This window comes from Montipora foliosa, chromosome 14, assembly GCF_036669935.1.
Source record: "Montipora foliosa isolate CH-2021 chromosome 14, ASM3666993v2, whole genome shotgun sequence".
Taxonomy (NCBI): domain Eukaryota; kingdom Metazoa; phylum Cnidaria; class Anthozoa; order Scleractinia; family Acroporidae; genus Montipora; species Montipora foliosa.
In genome coordinates, this window is record NC_090882.1 from 11983531 (window position 1) to 12001030 (window position 17500).

General features: G+C 36.5%; 2 protein-coding genes across 6 annotated transcripts in view; one reads left to right on the forward strand and one right to left on the reverse strand.

Moving 5' to 3' along the window:
- Positions 1-17500, reverse strand: part of LOC137984574 (centrosome-associated protein 350-like) — a 70538-nt gene that overhangs the window by 26863 nt on the left and 26175 nt on the right. Inside the window, exons 4-6 of the mRNA XM_068831738.1 lie at positions 8729-8995; positions 8441-8594; positions 640-757 (exon numbers count right to left, since the gene is read on the reverse strand). Coding sequence (XP_068687839.1) covers positions 640-757; positions 8441-8594; positions 8729-8915 — 459 coding nt within the window. The 5' untranslated portion in view covers positions 8916-8995. The remainder of the gene's footprint in view (positions 1-639; positions 758-8440; positions 8595-8728; positions 8996-17500) is intronic.
- Positions 1-17500, forward strand: part of LOC137984577 (partner of Y14 and mago-like) — a 62644-nt gene that overhangs the window by 21789 nt on the left and 23355 nt on the right. Inside the window, exons 1-3 of one of the 5 annotated variants that reach the window (XM_068831747.1) lie at positions 8989-9222; positions 13376-13570; positions 14591-14750. In XM_068831747.1, coding sequence (XP_068687848.1) covers positions 14592-14750 — 159 coding nt within the window. In that variant the 5' untranslated portion in view covers positions 8989-9222; positions 13376-13570; position 14591. Of the gene's footprint in view, positions 1-284; positions 392-7676; positions 7887-8988; positions 9223-13375; positions 13571-14590; positions 14751-17500 lie in introns of those variants that run through there. The other 4 variants (XM_068831742.1, XM_068831746.1, XM_068831744.1 and 1 more) reach the window with 4 other exon arrangements.

Genomic DNA, 17500 nt, shown 5'->3' on the forward strand with positions numbered 1-17500 from the left:
CTCACTAAGCAATCATCAGACTAAAATTCAAAATTTAAATTAACAACAGTTGGAACCTGTGCACTTTCTGTGATTGGTAGTGAAGAACTTAGCTTCATGGCGACATTTTGTGATCAGTTCAGATCTCTTGTTTAGCAGAGAAGTGCCACGGATGGACAAAATGCAGAGTTTCTCGGATAAGCATAAGTTGCAGCGGGAAGGGTTTCCCCAAATTATAAGCCTTTGCCCTCTTGATAATGCCCCATTTGAGATTGTAACTGATGTTACTGTCCTTTAATTCCCAGATGTGTTTTGAAAGAGCTGTGGCATGTGAGTGCTTCCTGTCATTGACTGAGAGTTTGTGGTCGTTGTATGTCGTTTTGAAATTGCCTTCTGTCATGCTGATGTACATGTAAGTGTTCGTGAGCCCAGATGTTGTTGTGACAGTGCCTTTGTAAACAAACACTTTACCACATCATTATAATTTATACATTTAACAATTATCCTGCTCAATCTTGCGGTATATCGCCTGATTTTCGAAAAATAGAGAATGCCTCCTTCCACTTGAATTTGAAGTAAATATTGCTAACTTAAGATTATTAAAAGCACACTACCCATCAACCAGCATAGTATTTGTACCTTTTTAAAAAAACATCTCACCTTTGATTCACTTCGCCTCTTCTCTGCTCCACTAGACCTCGTGGAAGGGGACGAACTTTTATGCGAACCTGTAAGGCTTCGAAGCTCTCTTTTTTGGAAAAATATTACATGCTCTAACCTGTTTACAAAAATCAGGACCATATGAATACTATGGAAGCATATCAACATTGTCCCAAAAACCCTGGTAAACCCTCAAGACAATGATTTATAAAAATTGTAAATTTAGTGCACATGTATTATAACCTTAATTTGGGTAACCAAATGAGACAATGTTCATAACTTTATCTGATTCAAAGCATCAAAGCTTCTACAAATGTAGCTGCAGTTATTACGTAACTTATATTACTACTGGAATTTCTTAGCACCTTTGCTCTGCTTAATGTACATCGAAAGTTTAAAACAATTAATGGCAAGAAGGTAAGTCAAAATAAACATGAAGTTCACATGGAACGAGTGCTTTCAATTTTAACCAACTCATTTTCCTGGTTCCATAAGTAACAGAGTTCCAATTCCAACCACATAAAGGAATGCAAAATATTAAATTTTTGCATAAGGGAGCTAGAGGGGGGGGACCAATAGACTTTGTGAGTGTATGTCCAAACATGATGCTGAAATTTTTTGCAAGATTGTGGTTTTCCTGGTTCCATAAATAACAGAGTTCCAATTCCAACCGCATAACGGAAATGCATTGCTCACAAAACTTAATCGTGTACATCACATGATGCCGGTCAAGAGCAGTAACACTTTGTCAATCTGAACCAACTTTGGTCAACTTTATAAACTTTATAACAGAAAAGAGACAGCTTCTCCTGTAGTTATTTAAGGAAAAATAAAGAAGTTATTTCAGGAAAAATAAAAAATCTTTGGAATACATGTGGGACATGACAACCCATGTAATGGATACTTAAAAGCTTTGCAGGCCATGGGCCAAAAATATCTTCAAGTCCAAAGTGCATGAGAGATAAGGCATTACATGCTTTGGAATTCTTTCAAGAATTAAGGGAACGATGAGTCATCATTAATTTTGTAATGAGAAAATAATATTATTGCTTGACTTGGCAAAATGTAATGTGATAAAAATCAACAAGTGTCTTTCTTAAATTCCTTAAAATATGTACAGTATATAATTATTTTACAAATTACTGCACCCTGGAAGCAGAGTCTTCTTTTAGCTTCCAAGAAAAATAATCTACGCACAGAGTTGGTTACATTGAAAACATGCAAGTTTACAAAAAGGCATTTTAAAAAGTGCTCTTTCATAAAAGGCAAAAAACAACTAGGGTTTTATTAGGAGTAGTTGACATAATTATCTGATGATTTTATTCATGATCACACTGCTCAGTATTTTTCGCTTTCTGTTGAAAGAACTTTGTCTAGCAACTTAGAAACTTCACTGATACATAACCCGACATTAAAACCCTCTTTGGACGTGACCACTAGCAAAGTCTTACAGATCAGAGCAAGCTAGCTAGCCACAACTGTACATGGTGTATGTAGCCAGACAAAATGAAAAAATGTTTAAAATACTAGGCTTTATACTAGCTATGTCAGCTACTCTGACAGGCTGGTTGTTTGGCAAAAAAAAGGAACCTGCTCACTGTGTAATATAAAGAACATCTGCATTTGCTTATAAGGTGATTGCATCATACTGAAGTTACAGTAAAGTAATTGTTGGCAGAGGGGAGTAGTGCATGTTAATTTCTAGGATAAAGACTTGATCTCCAGCCTAAAGGACCAAATTTACTGGCAAAGTCAAAAAGTATTCAAGGGTGAAATTCATAAAGCAGATGACAAACTTAACCTTGCGACTTAATTAAGTTTCCCTCAAGAAAGGGCAAACAAAGGTACAAAGTAAAAAAAAAATCCATAGCAAAGAAATAAGATACACTGTATTAAGCCCATGGTTAGTACGTTCAAACACACTGGATCCTCACAAAAATGTCATGTACAAATCAGTATTTGGTTTACGAATACACAGCATGGGATATTTCAAACCAAAGAATGACCTTGTTTCCCGTGAAGTGAGCCAAAAAAGCCAAGAGTGAACCTTTATAGGTTAGTTTTGATAGCAAATTAACAGATGTAAGTCAGTGGCCTTTCATTCCAGTGACCCTACAAAAATACAATAATTTTATCTACTAAAATATATCAGGAACGTGTCACACTTTCTAGAATGTTTCTTTTGTTTTTTCAATGAATCAGTTCAGTTCACTTTATTCACACTTCAAGCTATTTTATAGATTTAAGCCAATTTGAACATCCACTCCCATTAATTCTTAATTGGTACAAGATCAAGATTTATTGAGAAATCAATCAGTCAATCGGTCAAGTTGAGTATATTAATTTGACTTAAAATCTAATCAGGTATCTGAGGTATTGGCTTTTCTTTCTAGTGACCTAATGTTGCGTACGTGCTGCTTAAGAGCTTGACACTACACAAAGTCAATATCCTTAAAAAAAACCTATCTTCTTAAACTAAATAGTTTTGGATAATTCCTTGAGAGGAGCTTAGATCTGAAGTTATAAAATTCCAGTAAAGTCATTTCCCAAGTGATACTGTATTAAATAATAAATTCAGTTCTGCTTGTTTATTTTGACCTCCTTTCAGGGAACGAGTCATCATTTATAATTAAACTTTAGAAAAACTTTATTACAGTATAATAATAACAACAACAATAATAATAATAATAATAATAATAATAATAATTTATAACCAGAGTGATATTGGTGGACTAATACAAAGTGGAATAAACTACTGACTTGCAAATTCTTAATTTGACTTTCTTTGGGTGATACACTGTACCTCTTAAAAGATCATGTTGCATGAAACCTAGTGATCTACCTCTACCTGACCTGGGATTACTTCTAGCAACGTCTGCATGCAATTTGACTTATCCTGGGAATCTGGATGTATGGCAGACATGGCCCCACACTGCCACACCTAAGCAACGAGTTATAGCCTGGTTTAACGTAACCCTAATGTCAAAAAAGACAAGACGACATTTAATGCATCTTGTCAAGAAAGACAAGATGACACTTACTAAGGTTCCAATAAGTGCCGTCACCTTCACATAGAAAAGGCTGAAGCAATCACGCCTCCACAACACAAAAAAGGACCATGCACATTATCAGTTTATGCAAACCTGAGACGAACTGTCCTACTGCGATCAAGTTAGTGTTTTTCTTGTTACCAGAATTACCAAGGCTGCTCATGATACAGTGTTATATGTATCAAAATGAACATGAAAATTACAGGGAACGAGTGCTTTTAATTTTAAACAACTGAAATCTTAGACAAAACTCTTTGGGAAAGTGTGACACACCACTGAAAAATGGTCATTCCTCTGTGTGATAAAAGATTAACTTCTCCATACCCCCCCCCCCCCCCCAAATCCAATGTTGGTTTAGAAATGGCCAAAGGCTCGCACAGCAATTTACACCATATTATCAACATTGATATGGGGAAGAAGGGGGCCAGTATGCTGGAACATTCCCAAGCTGAGTTTAGTCAGAGATTGTGGTTTCCCTTGTTCCGTAAACAACTGCAATTCCAACTGCACAAAGGAATGCAAACTATATTTTTTGCATTGATCACAAAACTTAATCGTGTAAATTAGATGATACTCTATGAAAAATGATACTTTTATAAAATTAATGTAATCTTTAATTAATGTCATCATTATGAAACTTGCAACACTTTGTCAATCTAAACCAACTTTTTTCAACTTTATAAACTTTACAACAGAACAGAGACAACTTTTCCTGTAGTTACTTAAAGGGAAAAAACCCTTTGGAATAGGACGTGACAACCTATGTAATGGATACTTAAAACCTTTGTAGGCCACGGGCCAAAAATATCTTCAGGTCCAAAGTGCATGAAAGATAAGGCCTCGCACGCCTGGAATTCTTCTAAGTAGTATGCCCAGGTTGGTTATAGTGAAAACGTGCACCCCAAAAAGACACATTAAAAATTGTCTTTAAAGAAAAAGAAAAAAAACAACTAGGGTTTTCTTAGGAGTAGATGATTATATCTGATGATCTTATTCCTGAAGGTACTGCTCAGTTTTTCACTTTCTGTTAAAAGGGCTTTGTCTTGCAGCTTAGAAGCTTCATTAATACATAACCAGTCACTGAAACCCTCTTCAGGTGACTAATGGCAAAGTCTTGCAGATCAGAGCAAGCTGGTTTGCAACTACATGGTGTATGTACTCAAACAAGATGAAAAAAAGTTTAAAATACGAGCCCTAGCTATGTCAGCTACTCTGACAGTTCTATACATCTGTATAAAGCTAAAGCTAAACCTAAACCTGATTGTTTGGCAAAAAAACAGGATCCTGCTCGCTATGTAAAGAACATCTGCATTTGCTTAGGTGATTGCATCATTCCGCAATAATATTACAATACAATGTTGGCAGAGGAGAACAGTGCATGTTAATTTCTACGATAAAGACTTCATCTCCAGCCTAAGGTCCAAATTTACTGGCAAAGGGTGAAATTCATAAAGCTGATTATATGTACAAACTTAAGTTTGTGGCTTCCATTTCCTCCAGGAAAGGGCAAACAAAAGGTACAAAGTAAACCAAAATCAAAAGAAAAGAAATAAGATACACTGTATTAAGCCCGTGGTTACTACGTTCAAACATACTGGATCCTCACAAAAACATGATGTAAAAATCAGTAAATTTAGTTTACGAATACACAGCATGGGATATTTCAAAAACAAAGAATCAATTATATCCCACAAAGTGAGCCCAAAAGGCAAGAGTGTTTTATGGGTTTATTTTAATTGTGAAATTTGCAGATGCAAGTGACTGACCTTTCATTCCCATGACCCTAAAAAAAAATTATCTCCTAAATTATATCAGGAACGTGTTGCACTTTCTAGAATGTTTCTTTTGCTTTTTCTTTGCATCATTTTAGTTGAGTTCATTTTATTCACACTTCATGCTATTTTACACCCATTTAAACCCATTTAAACACTCACTCCAGTTAATTCTTAATTGGTGTAAGATCAAGATTCATTGAGAAATCAAACTAGAAATCAATCAATCAGTCAGGTTGAGTATATTAATTTAACTTAAAATCTAATCAGTAATCTGGGGTATTGGCCATTTTTCCATTGACCTGGTTGTCTGCCTGTTGCTCAAGAGCTTGAGACTAGACAATATCCTTAAAACTCCCATCTTCTTAAACTAAATAGTTTTAGAATATGGATAATTCCTTGAGAGGAGCTTAAAGACCTGAATTTATTCCACTTTTGTCATTTCGCAAGTGATATTAACTTATAAATTCAGTTCTGCATGTTTATCTTGACCTCCTTTTCAGGAAACGAGTCATCATTAGTTATTAAACTTTAGAAAAACATTATTACAGTTTAATAATTATTTATAACCAGAGCAACATTAGTGGACTAATACAAAGAAGTGGAATAAACTACTGACTTGCAAATTGTTAAATTGACTTCCTTTGGGTGATACACTGTTCCTCTAAAAAAGATCATGTTGCACGAAACCTGGTGATCTACCTGACCTGGGATTACTTCTAGAAAGTTTTCCATGCAATTTGACTCATCCTAGGAATCTGGATGTATGGCAGACATGGCCACTGGTACACCTTAGCAACGAGTTATAGCCTGGTTTAAAATACTCTTGTCAAGAAAAACAAGATGACAGTTACTGAGGCCAAAATATGTGCCTTCACTCTCACATCGAAAAGGCTGAAGCCATCATGCCTCCATAACACCACATGCACACCATCAGTTTAAAAATAGATCATAGGGTGTTCATGTATTCCAATAATTATTTGGTTAGAGATACCTAGAAACACAGTCATTGCAAATGTAAGTGGTTTACCCTGTAAGAAACCACAAAAAGGAAGTAGAGTTTAGAACTGATGTTCTTATGGTATCAGTCAGTGATCGGGTTTACCCTTACAGAGCATCAGCTGATACAAAGGACGCACAATAACTTTCAGTATAAACATTTGGCCTCAAATTTCTCCAAAACTAAAAAATAGGAAAAAGAATTTTGCTGTGTATATCAGCAAAGGATAATCCCACATATTAGCTTAAACACAAAAAACAAACCATTAATTAAAGGTCCTCTTCCCCATTCTAATTATTCTGTGCTAAAACAGCCTAAGTTGGTTCTCATTTTTGGATGGGGCATACTTTAAATGAAACCTGTTAATACCACTCCAATAATCAATTTTCCAAGTTGTTGATAAATTTTTGTCTCGCCTCTCTTGCACAATGGCCATTTAAGAAGGCGTGACCATTATTTTATTCATCTAAGCAACCCAAGTGATTGGAAACAACAAAATGTCCTCTTGAGGAATAATCATTGTTTACCATGACAAAACTAGTAAACATACCACACGACAGTGGACCTCTATATATTGCACAGTTACTTATAAGAATAATGCAACAGACAGATGGAAAAAAATGCCATTGTCGAGCTCTTGTTTTCCTGGTTCACAAAAACAGATCGTGCATATCAAGTTTCCTTGCAACGAAATTTACGTCTTGGAATCGACAAAGACAGTCCACGGGCAAAAAAAGAATTGGTTAAGATTACCTAATGTTACAAAAAGGGGATCCCATATGGGAATTACTTTAAAAGGTTTTTTTTTTCAGGATGGTAATTTAACACGAACTTGTTGTAAACAATAGTATCTCTGAAAATTTGCAAAACTGAGCTTGCTCGAAAAAAAAAAAAAAGAAGATATACCGGTTTCTGCCACGGTCATAACCACTGCTACGTCTAAAAAACTCTAAAGAAATTTGTCATTGAGTTCTCGAATTGAAGCGAAAAATGCCACTGGTATCACAGTGAAATATCAAGGAAGAGGATGTCACGTACCAAATACTCGCTTCACGAAAACGCCGAGTCAAGAGGAGTTGGTTTTTAATCTTTATTGAGAGTGAAATTAAATTTTGAGAGACCAGCAGATACTTTAATTGTGTACTAATTTCACAGTTTACTGTTTATAATCTCGCCCTTTTGAAGTGAAATTCAATTTACGAGGTCCATGTTTGCCAGAGGTGTTTTTCATTAATAGCACACAATAGGATTGAGGTCATCTAATATCGTATGTCCTTGTACATGTGTTACCGAAGCGCGAAGCTTCACGAAACACAAACACAAAAGGATTCCTGCATACAAAGCAAAAAGGGAGCTTCAAAAGGTCGAGAACTTCCTTTACATGTCAATCATTGATTGCATGCAGCAAGACACAACCTGAATAAGGTAGATTGAGCGTTTTACAATATTTAACAAATCGATCCACCCCCCAAAGTACTTATTGTTTTCAACCAAAAGCTTGTTTATTACCCAGTTTCCGAGACGAATCCAAACAGAACGAGTCATCCGCTCACAAAAAAAAACGAATCCTAATGAAAAAAGCTTAAATTAAAAAAAGATGGTTCAAAGGTGATACGAAGAATAGGTCAGGCAGGTTTCCAACGAACTCTTCCAGCAAATAAAATGGCAAACTTGTTTTGCTTATCATATAAAAATAATAATTAGGACCTTTTCCTGGAGTCACCCCCTTTTTCTAAAAAATGCATTGTTCACGTTCTTATGAAATTTATAGGATTCTTCGTTTAGGTCATAAAATAAAGTCGATTGAGCGTGTTCCCATCCAAAAACTCTCCCTCTTCATATATTTTTCAGAAATAGTGCCTTAAAATCGTTACATCTTTTAATTTCTCACGGGATTTCATGCCCATTCTAAAAAAATGAGTTTTTCTTAAAAATCCACTTCTGCAACCATGACAAGAGGAGCTTATATCTGATCTTACCTCCGAATTTGCTCTAAGAGGCTGGCTACTTCTGTACAAAGCGCTATAGCTCCTTTTAGTCCACGTTTGCGAGTTGCCCTAAGAACAATTGCTACGGCTCTTCTTGCAGTCCCTCTGTCTTGCTCATTGCTCTGGAGACGTTCAACGACTTTCCCTGAGAAGAATATGAAATGGTCACGAATATGTTAGTTAACGAAGCATTTCACGGGCGGAAATCAGAGAACATTATCAAAGCTGCAAGCGCGGCAGAGGAAGACCAACAAACTAAAACAGCTGATCAAAATTTACCCAAAGTTTCCTCATTTGGAACTCTAACTTGGCCCGTAAGCTGTTCGAAATTTGTCCAACCAGGTCTCGGAGCAGGACGCGATCTGCGATGAAGGCTTGAACGATTTTCAGAGTGCGAGCTACTTCCACTACCACTACCAGCAGAGTCCGCCATATCGACGTACGTGACCTCCTCAAGATTTGTCATGTGAAGTTTTTTACTCACAGATTTTGCACGATCTTCAATAAATAGCAACCTTTAAGTTTTGTCAGCATTGTACACACCACCTGGCAAGAGAAACCAAGGATTTCTTTAAAAAAAGTTCTATCAGGCCGTCGAAATCACTTCTGAAAAATCCCGAAAAAATGAAACCAAAACTGTTGAAGCTGTCAGATTAAACAACAAGATCTGAGCCCGCGATTCGCTTGATCACATTTGTCAAAAACAATATGGCTGATAGGCGATGACTTGATATCATTCTAATTTTTGCCTGTTTTCTGGTCCATTCGATCAGGTAAGATGCGACTTGAACTCTTAACGTGTGAAAGTAGACATTTTGTTGAATTCCAAATTCGTTTTTACTTGAGAGTTGATGGCGAAGTTGCGCTAAGGTCGCACTTTTAATAATAGGTTACAAGACATTTAAGCTTAGTCCAAAGTTAAACTGAATACTTCAAGTGTTAATAATTGTTGGTGTAAAAATTAGCAAAAAATGCACTTTTTTCTTTTCGAGTTGGTTATGTTGGTTATTATCGATTACTAACGAGGGGACTTGTAAAGCTTAACAAGCTAGTTTCAGCCAAAAATTTAGTTCAACAACTTGACTCTAGATCTGCGTTAAATTCTGTTGTCAAACAAAGTTCCGGCATAAATGTAAAGAAGATCAGGCAAACTACATCAACATAGTACCGGATTTCCATGAAGCTTAGCTGATTATAAAGTCTGCTCATCCTAGGGGTAAAAACCTGTGTAACTCACAGATAACGTACCAGAAGGAAAAAACTTCAAACAATAACCTAACTCTACTTAGAGCTAACAAAACAAAGAGATGTTTCGCAGGTTTTTACATAGAGGTAAACTCATAAAATCAGATCAGATGAATTTCTTGTGATGCTTTGTTACAAGAATTTCTCTACAGTGATCTGGCCACCACTTTGACAATTTTTTGTGGTTTACTCTTTTGAAGAAAATTATTTCACGTTTTCAGATGGGCACCTTCATAACAAAATGAAATGTTTTGAATTTACTAGAAAGTCCCTTTACTGTTTTCTTGGTGGACTACAAAGTACCGGGTACTCTCCCTTTCCATTGGTCTATTCAGACAGTTGTTGAACTTTCACAAAGCTATGTGTACTTTTCTTGGGTGTGCTTTATTTCGCATCACCAGTTTGTAGTCTGGTATGACCTGGGTGTCTGGCTTACCATCCTGAGAATGTTCTTGGGAATGAACAGAATGAAAAAAAAGTTTGAAGATGAAAGAAACGAGAAAGTGAGTCTTGCCCCAGGATGAAATATAAGTTAAAGTTCTACATTGCATTCTTAAACTAGCGAATCTTTGACATCATTTTCACCTCGATCCAGCTCTCTCAAGATTTTAAAGTTAGTAATCACAGACCATCAAATAGGAAAATTCCTGTTAAGATAAACAGGTGTCGTTTTTAGATCAAAGCTTAAAAGTTGGGTAACTTTGTGTTTAGTTAATACAGTTTTGAAATCCAAAGAAAAAGAAGAACTGGTTTTTTGTTCATAGTAGCACTTTAAAAGTTGTTCTTCTGACATGTAAGTTTAGGGTCAATATTAGTGTTAATAGCTTTGTCTGAAGCTCATTCTACTTTCTGATGATTACTTTTTAAAATAGTTATCGTGATGGATACATTTCTAAAATAAAAGGGGATTTGTAGTAGCGGACTGGTCTTGTTGATGAATGTATGTGTATAACAAAACATCACTCACATGGAGAATTTACCTCTGTAAATGTATTATATACATGTATATATGTTATTTTCAAATGCACGTAATTATATCACTCCTGTGGTTACCTCCACATACGTGTAGTTGGAAGCAGGTCAATCACAAAGAAAAATATTCAGGTGTCTATAATCAGAGACGATTGTGTCAATTGTCTAGCTAAATGCGAGGATCACTTCAATCTCTTGTCTATAAGTGGCACTTCAAATACACATTTCTTTCATTTATTAGTCTTTTCACGGGAACACATGAGCCCAACAAATTGACCTGCTCCCAACTGTGTTGGTAGAGCATTGCACCAGCATTGCAGAGCTGATGGGTTTGAATCCTGTAGGAGCCACTTGAAAAATATTCAGGTGTCTATAATCAGAGACGATTGCATAAATTGTCTAGCTAAATGCGAGGATCACTTCAATCTCTTGTCTAGAAGTGGCACTTCAAATACACATTTCTTTCATTTATTAGTCTTTTCACGGGAACACACGAGCCCAACAAACTGACCTGCTCCCAACTGTGTTGGTAGAGCATTGCACCAGCATTGCAGAGCTGATGGGTTCGAATCCTGTAGGAGCCACTTGAAAATATTCAGGTGTCTATAATCAGAGACGATTGCGTAAATTTTCTAGCTAAATGCGAGGATCACTTCAATCTCTTGTCCAGAAGTGGCACTTCAAACACACATTTCTTTCATTTATTAGTCTTTTCACGGGAACACATGAGCCCAACAAATTGACCTGCTCCCAACTGTGTTGGTAGAGCATTGCACCAGCATTGCAGAGCTGATGGGTTTGAATCCTGTAGGAGCCACTTGAAAAATATTCAGGTGTCTATAATCAGAGACGATTGCATAAATTGTCTAGCTAAATGCGAGGATCAATTCAATCTCTTGTCTAGAAGTGGCACTTCAAACACACATTTCTTTCATTTATTAGTCCTTTCACCAGAACACATGAGCCCAACAAATTGACCTGCTCCCAACTGTGTTGGTAGAGCATTGCACCAGCATTGCAGAGCTGATGGGTTCGAATCCTGTAGGAGCCACTTGAAAATATTCAGGTGTCTATAATCAGAGACGATTGCATAAATTGTCTAGCTAAATGCAGAGGATCACTTCAATCTCTTGTCTATAAGTGGCACTTCAAATACACATTTCTTGCATTGATTAGTCTTTTCACGGAAACACATGAGCCCAACAAATTGACCTGCTCCCAACTGTCTTGGTAGAGCATTGCACCAGCATTGCAGAGCTGATGGGTTCGAATCCTGTAGAAGCCACTTGAAATATTCAGGTGTCTATAATCGGAGACGATTGCATAAATTGTCTAGCTAAATGCCGAGGATCACTTCAATCTCTTGTCTATAATTGGCACTTCAAGTACACATTTCTTTCATTTATTAGTCTTTTCATGGGAACACATGAGCCCAACAAATTGACCTGTTCCCAACTGTGTTGGTAGAGCATTGCACCAGCATTGCAGAGCTGATGGGTTCGAATCCTGTAGGAGCCACTTGAAAATATTCAGGTGTCTATAATCAGAGATGATTGCATAAATTGTCTAGCTAAATGCCGAGGATCACTTCAATGTCTTGTCTATAATTGGCACTTCAAGTACACATTTCTTTCATTTATTAGTCTTTTCAGGGGAACACATGAGCCCAACAAATTGACCTGCTCCCAACTGTGTTGGTAGAGCATTGCACCAGCATTGCAGAGCTCATGGGTTCGAATCCTGTAGGAGCCACTTGAAAATATTCAGGTGTCTATAATCAGAGACGATTGCATAAATTGTCTAGCTAAATGCAGAGGATCACTTCAATCTCTTGTCTATGAGTGGCACTTCAAATACACATTTCTTTCATTTATTAGTCTTTTCACGGGAACACATGAGCCCAACAAATTGACCTGCTCCCAACTGTCTTGGTAGAGCATTGCACCAGCATTGCATTGATGGGTTCGAATCCTGTAGGAGCCACTTGAAAAATATTCAGGTGTCTATAACCAGCTAAGTGTGAGGATCACTTTAATCTTTTGTCCAGTTTATTTTCTGATGAGAAAAATGTGTCTCCAAGATTTTTAGTCTTTAATTTTGACTTGACTTTTTGCTTTTCTTTGGCATATTATTACAAGGTGAAGGCATTTTGATGGGCAAAAATTATGACCTGGGTTGGTATTTAATTGCAGATTATTGTTAATTGGCTTTTGAACAACTGCCTTGTGGGAAACATTACCTTATTGGACGATTGTAGTATCGTGGAGTATCTTTACAAGTTTCACTGTATTTTGGTGAGCCCTTAGGGTGAGTCAAAATACCAGAGACAAGTAAAAATATAATTGCACAATACTAAACACTAAATCATCCAATAAGCTATGTATTATCCAATGCTTTCACACTATATTTTTAGCAAGTGAATTGTAAACAACCAAGATTCATATGTGAGAAGTGCAGGCAAACCTTAGCACCTCAACTGGTCAAACCGGTTTTTTACTGTGTAAAAAACTAACTGTACAAATATCGTGGAATATTTATACTAATTTCTTGTGTTTTCTGTACAATAACTAATACAGTTGGATAACAATGCTAGTTATTGCTTCTTAAAGATAAAGGCAGCAAGCCAGAAAAATTGATGAACCTAACAAGTAGAACTATAGGCAAAGGTTTAACTGTTTTTCTGTTGTTTTCAACTTAATTCCTAAACAGAGAACACAAACCCCTGCAGGCTGGCAATCCAAACTCAACAAAAGAACGGGTGCATTGAACAGAATCCCACAAATGTTTGGTGGGTCAGTACCTGGTGAATAGTTCCTCCAGTCCTTATTCAGGAAGACAGGAAAAGTTGACCCTTAATCCAGAGTGGTTTACAATGTAAACCACTGTTTTCCGTCTGACGTATTGGTAAAATATTGCTCGTATTTTCAAAGTATCACTGCAAAAATCGTAACATTCTGTTGAAATATGGGTGAAGATCAGTATCTCTAAAGGAAGACCTCTTCCAAGAATATTGAATCATGTTTGTTATAGGATGTTGTTTTATAATAATTAGTACAGGAAGGAAGTCATTGAGCTTTACATTTCTTTGATAATTATTGTAGAAGCTTGAACTTTGTGAAATTGCATTTGATAACCTTGACATTTCTCCCCAAAAAAATCAGTTCCTTTACATCAGTGTTTTCAAAAGGTTTTGCATTGTGAAGCCAATAGCAAAGTTATAAATAAATAGCTGCCTTGTTAGTGCTCTACATTATAAATTATTTTGTATGGAAACCAAAATTTTATAAGCACTGCAAATCTTTACTACAGGCATCATTTTTATCTCAAACCTTATTCTTTTTTGTAACAAATGACATTCTATAGAGTTATTTGCTATGACTCGTAATTAAAGGAAGCCGGAAGTCTTTTATTTGAAGGTTTGTATTGGACCTTGCACTGTATCTTCAGGGTTTTTGAAATGACTTTGTGATCAAAGGAGAAGGTAACAAAACAGATGACACTGGACTTGTTTGTTTTTGCTGTAGGCTGTTAAAATTTCAAAAACTTTTAAAGGAGCCAACAACATCCCAGGTTGAAGACCTGTTTTGATAATCCTGTACCAGTTCATTTCTTGGAATGCAAGCTACCCACTTTACATATGCAAGTATTAAAAAAGTGCAAAACCAGGTTATTCAAGTATTTTCTGGACAAATCCACGGGTGCTGTGAAATAGTAGGAAAAATGAGCAGGCATCCTATGTTCTATACATAGGTCCTATGACAAAAAAATCTGAAATGCAGAAGCATTTTACACACAGTGACAGTTCAAGATGATACTGCTCACACTGGAACTCAAATTGATGGGGTCATATGCGAACATAATTGGAAGTTTGAGGGGATTATCTGTGTGAATTGTGAAGACTCACTTTTTTTACTTTAAACTCAGCATGTCAAAGTCAGCCTCAAAACACAAGAGAAAAGCAGAAAAACGAGCCAAAGCCAGGATACACCAAATCAAGGAAAATGGCATCAACCTGGAAGCTATTGAGATGAAAGATCCATCTGCTCTCCTTAGAGAACAACTACAGGAAGCCAAAAGTAAAAAGGTGAGGATTGGCCTACTAAAAAAGGTAGAAAACAGCCTCAAAAGGTTATGAAAATATCCAAGGCAAATTAACAAATTTTATTCAAGTGTCAACTGTATTTAGCACTGGAGCAATAATTGGGGACATTTTACAGGAGTGACAAAGGTAAATCAAATAAACCGTAGGTTGGTTTGGAGGAGAGGGAAAAACCAGAGTACCTCTACCCCTAGAAAACCCCCCTTGAATCAGAGTAGAGAACCAACAAATGCAACCACATGTGATGCTGAGTCTGGGAATCGAACCCAGGTCACATTGGTGAGGTGAGTGCAACTGCACCATCCCTGCACCTGCAACTCCTCGAGTGCTCTCAAAACAGCACTATCCCTGCGCCTGCAGCAATTTTTGCCCATAACATATTTAACCTTCCTTCCACAGGTGCTGCTTGCTTTTTGCTGTAGTGTTTGTTAATAAATTATTTATCAGGATTAAGCAGTATTTTCCTTAAGCACTGGGTATCATTCTCTACAAGTTGATTCTATGATTATTATGTGCTATGAAATCCTTATCATTGTGTTACTGTTCAGATGAAAATTCCTATATATACAGAGTGCTCAGTCCTTTCTGCAAGGCTTGGTACCATGCTTTTTAAGATTGCTGAAAGTTCTTGTTAGTAATCAACTGGCAACCATTATGAAACACATTAGAACTTCCCTTGATGGGCAGGAAACCAGCAGCATCTAAGTGAATAAAAGCAACTGACAACTCTTATCCTGTGTTCCTGTCATAGTTTATTACACTGTCATAATGAAGAAGCATTTGTCTCCAGCCAATGTTACCATAGTTCCATTTCTCAACTACCACAGCAGCTGTACAATGTAGTTGTCATAATAATGTATGATTTTTTTGATGATTGTACTCTTCACTATTTCAAGTTTTTTGATTTTCAAACTATTTATGCCAGTATCTTCTGGTTGCAGAAGACAAATCTTTATTCTGTGAATGAGTCAGTCTTAAAGAGCCCTTACCATTTTTTTTAAAGAAAGCTGTCCTCTCATTCACGAAATTAAGTGACGTTGTTTATTTTTCCTGCATGCGTACATCATTCACAAAGCATGTTTTTTGTTTCTTGCAAAGAATTCATGGAATGGTAGATTCACATTATTATAATAATATTTAATATAATTTACAATGTATTATTGCCTTTAGTAGGCTTTCTGTAAGAACGTTATAGTCAATGCAAAGGAAATTAGGAAACATGTAAAAATGTCACTTGAAAGTGTCAACTACAGTGTACACGAACCCTTGGAATCAGAAAGCATTTTGTGTTTTTTTTTTTCTCTCCTTAGGAAGGTGCAACCTTTGAAATTTGTGCCATGTTTAAGTTACATAATTGCACAGAAAATGTCAAATACAAATTTTGAAAGAGAGCAATGTTATTGTTAATCAACATGAAGTACATTTAGATGTACATGTATTATTTTACTTACAGAAGAAAACTCACGTCTTGTAGCTAAGGAAAACTGTGTTGGTATTAACTTGTCAGGGGCACCCAACGTCAATTTTCGGAAAATATCTGTTCGGAAGACGATTTGAGGTCTAGAATTTTCGGAACATTTGTTGTAAAATTTCTTGCTTGCCTGCCTGTCCTAGGATTTTCGAACATCTCAAAAGTGGTATAATTGCCCATTTTTAACGGATTTTTACCTCTAAAAGGTCACCTAGAATTTTCGGGAGCCTTTTTTCTGGCTAAAATTTTCGAAAAAGTAAGTTTTGATCCCTAAAATTTTCGGACCACTAGACTTTCAGCTAGGAAATCCGAACAGATGAAAAATATTTAGGGGATAAAAATATGCCTATATCTACAGTTTAAATACTAAAATAGGTTAAACAATGCTATGCTTAAGTGGTTTTGAACTATATTCTCGTTGGGTGCCCCTGACTTGTGCAAACACTTGTAGCAACTGGGAGGTGGAGCAGAAGACTTTCATTGATGAGGTTTTTTTGGCAAGTTATTTATCCAATCAATCACAGTCATTGTGAGCACCACTTGGAGCAACCCACCAAGGAGGGAGTAATGAAATATATGCTGTTTGTGGCTCATTAATCTAGTCAATGCACAGCAAGTTTAAATTGAAAATGTACAGAAAGCCTTTTTGCTCATCATCGGCAGACAATTGCATTGAGGAAAAATGCCCAGAGAAATGGTGTTTGTTTATGATTCTCATGAAATCCAATTGACACCAAGGCGGATGTAAAGAAGGTCGCTTTTCGAATTCAAGTGTCAAGTTTCCAACATAATGGACTTTAATCTAGAGTAGAGGACAGGTGATAGTTTCCGGTCAAAACTTCTTTCAATTATTTCTTTGTTATGTTATTTTTTGTACTATTTTGGATGAGAGAGGCCGAGATGAGTGTTATCCCGTAATAATGGTAATGCTTTGATACTGTCGCATTTTATTTAACTAACCCCTCTTCTTGTGTCAATACTCTGTTTTGCAGTGTTAAAAGCTCACTGTTTCTTTGCACGCATCCGAGCAGACAGTTAAATGTCACAATGTGAACGCCTTTTACTTAGTTTGTATTTTGTAGTTCAGTACCGCACAACGGTGACTCAGTTGGTTGAGCACCGGGCTGCCATGCGGGAGGTGGTGAGGAGAAAGTGCTGCCTTTGTAATTACATCCGCAATTGGTTAGACTTTCAAGTCTTCTCGGATCTGTCGGATAAGGACTATAAACCGAAGGCCCGGTCTCACAAATATCTTTCATGTTCA